Consider the following 11,594-nt stretch of genomic DNA (forward strand, 5'->3'; position numbering starts at 1 on the left):
GCAGCAGCTGCGAAACCGAGTGTGAGTTAAGCCATTTTCACCGATGTGTTTGGTTGGGTTTAGAGAAGTGCTTTCGCTCTGTCGGACTGTGACTTCTCTTCTGGCTCTAACTTCACTCAAAATGTAACTTCAGGCCCACCTTAAAGTCGCGCCGCAGTAACTTTCTGCAGGTTAATGATTGAGCGATGCGAGGGGAGCAGCTATAAAAGAGGCAGACTTAGCCCTTCGTCCTCTTTTGCTGTGTTCGATTGATTTGTTTTTTGTTTTTTGTTTTTGCAGACAACTGTCAAAAGCTAAGGATGAATTCCAGAGCAACTTCAGGCGGGAAAAACTTTCTCTTCACCTCTGAGTCTGTGGGAGAGGGGCATTCTGGTAAATATTTTTGTGTGTGCACGTCATGTTTAGCTGCACGAGATGACGTTCATTTTTTAATTTTTCTACCCCGGTTGTGCCAATGCTGCCTGATATTGTGATAAACAGGGGCGGACTGGCCATGTGTCCATTCTGGAAGAGCACCGAGGGGCCACTGGCTCTAGGGCCACCGGTCCCGCCTCAACCGAGCTTTACCCAAATCTAAAAGCAAAAAAGAAAAGCATCAAAATAGCGAGAAAAAGAGGACGAACACATGAGAAAAACAGGGACAAAAAAATGATAGAAAAAAAATAATTTAAAAAATTGACAAAAATGTGGCGACGTAACGAAAAGTTTCCATCACTTTTGTAGGTCTTGGCTTTCAAATGAGGCGTTACATTGTTGATCTCCAGTCGAGAAGCTTTTAGATTTGGGTAAACATGAATCTAAAAGGAATTCCGTGGAGTATGGTGTGCCACAAGGTTCAATTTTGGGACCAATATTATTAATTATTTATATTAATGATTTTGCTTCTGTTTCTACGACCACCTTTCCAGTTCTTTTTGCTGATGATACCGATCAAAATAATAATAATAAAAAGCCGAACTGGGGAAAATGCACTCGTTAGTGTTTAGGCGGAGGGTAAAAGGTTAAAATATGTATTTGTGGAAGTGCACAATTACGCTAATTTGGGCCAGGCTGGTCAGAGTCCAGGGCTGTTTTTTAGTCCCAGTTACATTAGTAAAATAACAAGGCTACTGTAAATCTGGCCTGATATGACAAAAAATAATAAAAGCCCAGTGATTTACCTGTTTTTCTTTGATTAGAGGTGTTGAATATATTTGCTCGAGGCTCTTTCTTAAAGGCGTGGTACACACCTCTCTTGCATGCTTGTTTGTTTGTTTTTGTTTTTTTTGAAAAATAAAGTGTATGTGTATAACTGTGGGTTTCCAATGTATGCTCATATACCACTGCCTAGTGGTAACAGACATTAACGATTACATTTTTTTAATCGAGTTAATTATGGCCTTTGTAATTGATTAATCGAGTAAGGCGAGACACTGCAGGCGAATAGGGAAAACATTTATATTTACAGATATCAATTTGAAACTTTTGCTATAGATTACTGGCATAAATGTGAGAAAAAAATACATTGCAAGTTTTCTGTCATTTTATCTTTTCATATAAGAACAAGGTGTTTTATGCCTAAAAATGCCCCAAATTTCCCATCTTTTCGGCGACAAGATCTGAATAATGGATAGAGCTACATTCATATTTATGGTTTCATTTTATTGATAAATGAGTTACCAAGACCTTTTCAGAGGATTTCTTGTTTAGTTTTAAAATAAGCAGTTTTTTAGTGGAAAAAATTGTAAAAAGAAATTCGCCTTATTTTTTGACATTCAAAACTCAATAAATGGGGCTAGGTTTTAGATAATAAAAAAATCCCTCTGAAAAAATCTTCCAAATCGTGTTCAGTCCAAAGCTGGAAAGTGTGAAGTCTTTAGGTCCGACTGACGTGGACATAGTGTCGCCACAATGACAGAAAAATGTGTTTTGAGAAAAAGGGCCTTGAAATTGCATTGTCCCATATAAGTCTATGGGGGAACATTGAATCAGCGCAATATTTAAACATGTTATTGTGAAGATTAGGCATATTTTCTGTTTCCGGGTGAAAGCTCATATGTTCAGAGACCAATTTGGACAAAAAACCTGAAAACTGAAAAAATTTAGTTTTGCCTGTAGTGTCTCCCCTTGAGTATCATTTATTTAGGGGTTGTGTTTATTTTTTAGAGGTGTACTTTAGATGCTTCTTTGCATTTTCCTGCATTTGAACTCGTCTGAAGTGGAGATGTGAGGCCTGTGTTAACACTTTTTGGAGAATGATCTTTTTAAATGGGTTTATGTCGGCGCTTAACTGTGTGAATAAACAAGTTTAAAAGTCAAATTGTTTTTGGCTTTACGTGTTGTTTGTGCCTAAGCAACATCTGCAGGAAAAAAAGAAACTGAAGTGTCGAAATTAAGTGCAATTAATTAGAGCACTCGATTAATATTTTTAATCGCACTAAACCTTATGTAATTAATTAATCGAAATTAATCGAAAAAAAGTCCCGGCCCTACTACAAACCCTAAACCAGGGGTCACCAACTGTTTTCTTTTAGAGCCGAGTGCTACTACAAGAGCATTAAGTTGTTCAAGGGCTACCAGTTAAAAAATAATATCCCAAAGGCTTAAAGTGAAACTGTTTTATTATAGACTCTTTTTGTTTGTTTGTTTTGAAGACTGTTTACCCTGACTGTTTTTCTCATTCACAGATAAAATGTGTGACCAAATTAGTGATGCTGTACTTGATGCATATCTGAGTAAAGACCCGGACTCTAAAGTGGCCTGTGGTATGTGTGTAGCAAGAACATAAAATGACTACTTTGTTTTCAAAGCTGCTCATAATTGTAACCATGTATTTGTGACAGAGTGTGTAGCAAAGACAGGAATGATTTTATTGGTCGGTGAAGTTACTTCAAAGGCTATCGTAGATCTTCAGTCTGTTGTACGAAATACAATAAAGAAGATTGGCTATGATGACTCAGCTAAAGGTTAATCATTTAGCATTTGATAAAACCTGTCTATTATCACAATTGGTTTTGAAGTTCTTATCTCCAACCTGCAGGATTTGACTATAAGATTTGTAATGTGCTGATTGCCCTTGAGCCACAATGTTTGGAGATCGCTGACTGTGTCTTTGAAGGGAGAGATCAAGAGGATATTGGTGCTGGTGACCAGGTTCAAAACCTTTACCATGAAACCACAATTTGATAAGGAATATATTTAAACAACAATAATGATGCCTTTCAGGGTCTAATGTTTGGGTATGCTACAGATGAGACAGAAGAGTGCATGCCTTTGACCATTCTCTTGGCCCATAAACTCAACTACAGGATGAGACAGCTGTCCCAAAGTGGAGAGTGTCCTTGGATACTGCCTGACTCCAAATCACAGGTCCGCTGCAGCTTACAGTGAACCATAATGTTTAAGGGCTTTTGACTAAGGTTTACCACTGTAGATTACTGTGGAATATAAAGACAACATGGGGGCAATGGAGCCACAGCGAGTTCACACAGTCGTGATCTCAGTGCAACATTGTCCGGACATCACCCTAGAGGAGATCAGGCACCAACTGATGGACAAGGTGGTGAAAATTGTTATTCCTGAGAAATATCTGGATGAGAAGACCATCTACCATCTGCTTCCAAGTGGGAAGTTCCTGTTGGGTGGTCCACAGGTGGGTATTGGAACCAATTATGTTTGAATGATGTGGTTATGTTCCTGCTGACCTTTAACCTTCTGTCTATGATACAAAAAACAGAGTGATGCTGGCCTTACTGGACGTAAAATCATAGTGGACACCTATGGAGGATGGGGTGGACATGGAGGGGGCGCTTTCTCGGGAAAAGATTATTCAAAAGTGGATCGCTCGGGAGCATATGCCGCCCGCTGGGTCGCCAAATCTTTGGTGAAATCTGGACTATGTCGAAGGGCCCTTGTCCAGGTAAATAAAAATCACCTTTAATATATTTGATTGTGTAAAACTGTTATCTGGTCATTTTTAGATTTCATATGCCATCGGCATCAGCCACCCTCTCTCCATCTCTGTGTTTCACTATGGCACATCCTCCAGAGATGAAGATGAGCTGCTGCAAATTGTACAGAAGAACTTCGATCTCAGACCAGGAGTGATTGTCAAGTAAGTAAATACTAACCAGCAGTGTTTTTATGTATTGTTATTTGTGGGAACCATATGTTTACTTACACTTTATAAAAAGACACGTTTGCATTTTTTTCTCACTGTCTGACATGAAACCAGAATTAACTTTTACCTTTTAGATCAATTAGAACTTTAGTATTTAGTATGTAAACATATGGTTCTCACTGTATATATATATATTTTTCCCGATAGAGAATTGGGTCTAAAGCGACCGATCTACCAGGCCACCGCCTGTTATGGTCACTTCGGCAGAGAAGAATTTCCGTGGGAACAGCCTAAACCCTTGGTATTTTAAAAGTGATTTGTTAACCTGATCAACCTACCACCTACATTACGCACTCAAAGCGCAAATCTGAGCCAACCTGAGCCAACCTGAGCTAATCTTCACGTTATCGACTGAGGGTTACATTAACATTCTTACACTGACCCATAACATGCACCCAACATGTTTCATGATTAACCTTTGGGTACGAATTCTTTTTTTATATACATTTTGTGACATCTATATAATAAAGTTAAAAAATAAAGTGGATTTTGTTGTGTGTGTGTGTAGAGCTATTGTGTTTAGGAGGAAACATATTTGTACGAGAACTTGTTTAAAATCACTCTTTTTTGCAACATTGTCGCCCAAAGTGTTACAGAAGAACAGAGACTTTTTTTCTAATCATGATAATAAAAGGACCTGCACTGTGAATTTTCTAAATGGCTTCATTGATGTGTCTTATGAATCTCAGATCATTGATGAACCTTGGAAAAGTTTAGTCTTGACAATGTTGGAAATACTTAGATTTATGCGTAAACGATCTAATCAAATGTTAATTTCCAGAAACACTAAATTCTTGTGAAAAGCACATTTTTATTGTCGTCTTTTCCTTGCCCTTGTTTTAATAGGCCATACATTGTTGTCTGTTCAGAGTTCAGGGATTTTCCTTGGTTCAAACGCGCATCATGAAACAGAACTGAAGTTGGTAGAGATAAATAGTAAACTAAAAACTATAAGGGCATGCATAAACATGTTAAGTTAAAATATGATAAAAAATAACAAGCGTGAATGGATTTACAAATGTACAGATGCATTAAGTCAGTGGTGTCCAAAGTGTGGCCCAGGAGCCAAATGCAGTCCTTAGATCAATTTCTGGTGGCCCTCAGACTTCTTGTTGAATTGGCACACATTGCCAGAGATGGTACTTTTTACTGCAAACTTAATCATTGTAGACAATTATAGCCTCAAAAAGTAAATGTTTTCTGTGATCTTCTAAAGCAAAATGAAGATGTGAGACACTGTTAAAACCTCTGAAATGCACCCGGTTCAATGGTTACTTGCATTGACCACAGATCTGTGGCCCTTAATGCTATATTGTTTGCTTATTGGTTTATTTTGTAGGGACAGTGCATGTTAATGAACAAGCCTCACCAGATTGTAGCCTTGCGCTAATTTCCATCTGTCGTCCCCCATACACACCCTCAAACAGACTCTCATTCACCCTGGCCTATTGTACATGTTTTTAGTGGTAGGGGAAACTGGAGTACCCGGAGGAAAAACTGTTCTTGTGGCGGGAGGTGCTCCCCATATGGAAAAGTTTTATCAAAAATGCATATAAATCGTATCTGTTTTAGCAGAATTATAAATGGATCCTATATGATGTAAAATCACCATATACAAATGTTATGTATTATTATAAAACTCATGTATGTCACGTATGTCAAACATGATAGCAAAAATTGCATACGTTTTTTATATGTAAATAAAATCTACGACTGTTTCATATGCGTTTCCTGGGTAAAAGTATCTTATATGGAGCATCAAGAATATAGACTAGGGCAGGCATGTCCAAAGTGCGGGCCCTCCATGCTGTAATACATGTCAATATGTGGCCCTCGGTGAAATAGGTTTGGACACCCCTATTGTTTAAAGTACAATATAAAAAAAAATGAGGTACAGGTCCTCGTGAGATGGGAGCTTACAGTTTATCACCTTCTTACGCACAGTCCATGCCTGTCCCAGGTTTTAATTACCGAGAGATGGCGCTGTTGTATTTATATTGTATTCAAAAGGTCTGTACAGAAGCCACTTTTTGTACACAAGAATAACGATACTTTGAAATAATTTTACTAAAGTAGACGTGGAAGGTAGTGACCCATGTAATGACTCTAGTAAGAGTTAAAAAAAATACTAGAAAATACTCCTTGAGGATAAGATGAGACACTTTTTGCTTTGGTGGTTGTTGTGTAAAACAGTATAAAATACAATGTGTTACTATTTATAGATTTTTTTTAGATGTTTTCTAGTTGCATCTTCAAAATTAATCTGGAATATTTTTAATATTTTTTAAGATGCTGGCCTTCAAAAAAAGTGTTTACCATTTTACCTTAGGAGTGGAGTAAGTTGAACCAGGTTTTGAGGTAAATTGATCCACCAGATTTAAAAAATGAAATTGACACTAAACATTTTTTTTTTACATTTTAGTGTTTCCCATAAGCAATTTTATAAATATATATATATATATATATATTGTAATTAATATTTTTCTTTTCATCTGTACAGTAGATCATGCCGTTTTGGCTCTAACAAAACCAAAATAATGTAATGTAATATTTTATTATCATTTGTCTCTATTAGACCTAGACCCACCAATAAACAATGCAAAAACTATAGAATTGTACATTAACATTTTCTGTAGTTTGTTATTCATTGTTTCTTGGACCAACGTTTTTGGGTCAGTTTACCCCATCTTTTCTTCTTTAAAAACACCAAGACAGTTATGTTGGTTTAAGAAGAAATCTGCCTAAGCTGTTGATCTGCTCTTACACCGAACAAAATATACTTAAATGGACAAAGATGTTTGTTTGTTTTTTGTGATGATTATTTTTGTGATCAGGCCAACCATCATGAAAACACATTTTTCATAAAAAGTGGGGTTATTTTCTAACCAATTTTTCAATCTTTTTGTCCGTCAAGTTCAAATCATGCTAAGAGCAGACCTATAATCTTACATAAAAATAAACATAAACATAAAGTAAAATTGAAATTGAAAATTCCAATATTTCCAAGAAAAATGCCATGAAATTATAGGCTATAAAATCATTTTGAACAATATGGTTCATAATATGGTTACTTTTACATTGGAACAAGTAACTTTTTCTTTAAACTAAAGTAAGAGTACAGATACTTACATGTACATGTACAACTTTAGTTTAATATAGCCTAAAGAATTACCCGCCTGTGGTTGTATTGTATAGTCGTGTTCATCTAAAGTGTATCTGAGTTTAGAGTGTGTTTTTTTTTACTTAAATAAATAATATGATTAATACGAAAACTATAGTTTAATGATAATATTGGAAGGAATCTGAATAATACTGTGCGAATTTGTGAACTGTGGCATTGACGAAGCTGTTGCAGTTTTGCAAGTTGTTGGAAAGAGTGGATCATAAAAACTCAGGGACCTTATTAAATGTTTGGCATGTACCGATAAGGGGTGTAGAGCATGCAGTCAGAGCAACTTACTCTTACATACACTGTAACAAACATATTCAGAATATTTAATCAGATATTTGTCCATCTTTCATGTGACGCTCTATACCTTACCTATTTACATTTTTCATAAGGTTTGTAAGCACACTGAAAGCACATTTGCATTTATAAGAGTAACGAAAGAACTCTGGTGCATTTAATTATTGTTTTTAAAATGCTCATGAGATCAGGGGTGTGTCCTGGCATTTAAGGCCGCTCTGAAAATGCCAGAGCTGGATTGTCTCCGCTGTGTGTCCGGGGAGTGTCCCTGTGGACCCCCTAAGAGCCGGTGCTGGCCTGTCTGGGGCTCGAAGCAATATTCTGCTCAGGGACTGAATCGAAACCTGCACCTGACTGCTTATTTCTATCTTACCACTGAGTTTTAGCCTGACAGTAATTTGTTTCAGACCATGCACATTCAGAGAACCGCAGTTAATGAAAGTAACTTGCTGTGCCCATGACAGCCGTGTGAGCCAATTTGAGACAAACAGTGGGAGGAAAATGTGAGCACACCGTTTGGCATTTCTTACATTTCTGCCAAAATTGCTCATAAAATGTGGTCTGATCTTTATTAAAATCACAAGAGTGAGTAAACAGTGTCTGCTTTAACTAAATCCATCCAAAGATTTACATTTTATCATATTTTTATTGGCCATAACATGTAAACATTAACAGGATGGCATGGAATAAGTGAATATAGCCCTGGCTAAGTATGGTAATGTATCCTTGCCTAGGATAGCTGTGTGTGAGTGGTTTGATATGTAGAACAGCAGGTTGGATTTGGTTTGGGCAGTGGAGCACTCCAGTGAAACTGTTCTTCTGGTTTCAACTCCACCGTACGCCACAAACGCAAGGTCGGTTTCAGTTGCAAGTTTATTTGTTTTTCGCGTCTGGCTTTTCTCGTCAATGTTTTGTTAAATTAAAGGGACTATACGGAGTTTAAAAATGTTACAATTATGTATTTTCCTCCCCCTACATGTTCCAGCAATGTCCTAATGTGTAGAATGAGCTCAGACAACTGCCTCTAAAATCCTGCACTGTCACTCAAAAAGTTGTTACTTCGGGTCCGAATTGCCGTCATGCATGAGCTGGATATAGAAGGTGTAGTTACACGTATGACCTGAGGTGGCAGTGGTGGCGAACTTGCATCTAGCTCCTTTAAACTAACAGACATGTCACCAGCATTTATGTCTGAATACCACGTGGTCAATGTTCACTGTCCCAATAGAAAGTGTGTCTATTGCTGGGCACAAATCATGCATTTTCATCCTATGTGTTGCTTTTGTAGACTCACATCTAGTGATTGAGCTTACCACGCTTTCGGGCTCCAAATGCCGGGCAAAGCCTTGGTTGATGTGACTTTCCACATTTCCTGAACACTTCATCCTGTCTTTTCTTGCTGTCACTCAGGACTTGCAGTTTTTGTCCCTGTTTTCTATGTTGGTTGTCTTTGCCTTTGGTCTTGTTCACTGCATGTATTGCTGCTTATTTTCTTTCTTTCTTGTTGTACTCATTGCTTGTATTTGTGCTTTGGCCGTCTCCACAATCGCTCTCTCCAGTGTGAGATCTGACTCTCTTAACAGCCTTTCTCAAACTGAACACAATCTTGTCTCTGATGCACCAAATTCACCGTCCTTGCTTTTCTGTCTCAACTCCGTCACACATTTCTCTATGGTGACTGACTCTGCCCTGTGATAAGCCCAGAACTGATGTCTTTCAAACACTGTGTATTTCTTTGGCTCGCAATATGCTTTGAATGCATATAAAATGTCATCCACTGGTATCCCTTGTACGTCAAGTGTGTTGTGTACTCCGAGAGTATCTTCTGTGTGTGCATGCAGTAAGATGGCTACCTGTACTTTAGCTTCCTTTCCTTCAGCACCACTTGCAGTCATGTATATTTGAAAGCGTTGTTCCCATCTTCTCCAGTTTTTGCTTATATTGCCTGTTACCACCAACCGGGACGGTAGTTTGAACTGCTCTATATCATTTCCGCTAATCCTCATCAGGATTTACTGTTAAGACAAGAGCCTTTCATCTCTATTGCCTTTGTATCTCTTCCTTCTTTTTATGCTTATAATACCATTCATTGGCTCAGTGCTTGCAAATCCACTCCCCTCCCTTTCCTTTACCCATCACCCTTTGGTAATTAATGTGAATTTTAATTATCATGCTCACTTTTATACTCATTTATGTGTATTATGCATCAGTTAGGGTCTTAGGGTTCAGACAGAAATGTATTGCATACTGATGAGAATGCAAATGAGGACAGAGAATGAAAAGATAGTGTGCAGCAATAGGGCCTATTCCCCGGAGCGGCAGAGGTCATTATCACCCCCACTCACCTCACTGCATAGAAATCATGTTGATTTGAGTCTTAAGCAGTTTTTTATTCCCCAATAGCTAGTGCTTAAGACACTGTGTGTTTATTGTACAGAACAATGCGCTCTGGAGATGAGAAAGGCGCCGTACTGCTTATGTTGGTCATTAACTCTCACATATCACATATGGAGCTTGTCCGAGATTCTCAACCAGACAAGCCATATTTTAGCAGAAGATATTGATTTGACCCATTATTATATCCACATACAGTGTTCTCAATTGACCATTGATCATAAGTCAATCAAAAACAATCAAATGTATCATCACATTACATTTGGCTCATGCACTTGCATCCGTTAATGGTTTCAGACACACTTTTGATCCTGACCCATTAGTTGAGAACCACTTCTTACGTTAATTATTCAAAATATATATATATATATCAAAATAACTAAAAACACTCCACTTTAATGAGTGCAGAGGAATATTTGCTCAGATGATCTTTGTAATTCAACTGATGATCACCTGGCAAGAGCCAGATAGGAATGGGACGATCATGAAATTTGGGGTCACGATTATCTTGGCCAAAATAATTGCGATTAGCGATATTATCACGATATTTGCCTATGGTTTAAAATATCACTGAAACTGCAGAAATGATGGGGATTAGGAAATGATTAAATATTCCTCTTCATTGTCTGCTGTAAACGTCATATTGAGTGAGACATAAAGTAAGTATTTAAAGGCACGCTGTGTAACATTTTGGACTATACTGTTGTATATCAATATAAAACATGCAGTTAATGAGCAGCTCGCCACAGAAAATGCTATTTCTACAGTGGGTCATCACAGAGAGGATTTGGATGAGGAACTAACCGGCTGAAATCTTAAATACTGCTGTTAGTCACATCTCCATGGAGACGTACCCACTTCTGGTAAAGGTACAACAGCATTGGTTGTTTGATGGATTTAGCGATTATCTTCTAGCACGATAATCACGATATTCAAAAAATGTTTATCGAGATTAACAATACTATTGTTTATCGTCCCATCCCTAGAGCCAGATGGATATTTCAGAGTGAATAAGAAAGTTTAAGTCACTGGAGAAAAGTTGTCTGCCTGCTCTCTTCCTGAAGCCCATATATCTTCCTCTGAGCTGGGTGAATAGGCTCAGTCATTATGTGCTTCTTCAGAACTGTCTGCAGGGTGAAATGAGACAATAGTAAAGATTGTGAGCCACAGGGTCTGATCATTTACTCAGCATGAAGCAGCACAGTGTAAGGGACTAATTGGGCATGCGCTGTGCCCTTGTGCCCCTGTATATAAGTTGTGTGTTCCCGCATTCTGTCTTTTCCTCAAAATAAGTGCAGGCGTCTGTGTCCCTGGCCTCCATAGACAGGTCGCTCTCTTCCTTTCCACTATACGCTACAATAGCTTAATGCTGCCAACAACAGTCCTGCTGTTGTAGCAGGTGGCACTGATTAAAGCAGGAAGAACAAACTCGTGAGTTTCAACCAGGAGTATAATAGGCATGCATGCACTTGAAACACATGGATTTGCTATTTACTAATGGCTGAAAAATACATTATTTATAAACTAGAAAGAAAATTACATTAATATTGTAATAACCTCCCCTACAGTAGGCTG

The 11,594-nt window shown here is 37.9% G+C and overlaps 1 protein-coding gene across 1 annotated transcript; it reads left to right on the forward strand.

Annotated features, from left to right (window-relative positions):
- Nucleotides 1–4,432, forward strand: mat2al (methionine adenosyltransferase II, alpha-like). Its single transcript, XM_079551326.1, has 10 exons — nucleotides 1–21; nucleotides 280–372; nucleotides 2,667–2,744; nucleotides 2,823–2,945; nucleotides 3,020–3,132; nucleotides 3,205–3,348; nucleotides 3,413–3,631; nucleotides 3,716–3,898; nucleotides 3,960–4,093; nucleotides 4,307–4,432. The coding sequence occupies exons 2-10, from the start codon at nucleotides 300–302 to the stop codon at nucleotides 4,407–4,409; spliced, it is 1,170 nt and encodes a 389-aa protein (XP_079407452.1). The 5' UTR covers nucleotides 1–21; nucleotides 280–299; the 3' UTR covers nucleotides 4,410–4,432.
- Nucleotides 4,433–11,594: the final 7,162 nt, after the last annotated feature.

This window comes from Gobius niger, assembly GCF_951799975.1.
Source record: "Gobius niger genome assembly, chromosome: 2".
Taxonomy (NCBI): domain Eukaryota; kingdom Metazoa; phylum Chordata; class Actinopteri; order Gobiiformes; family Gobiidae; genus Gobius; species Gobius niger.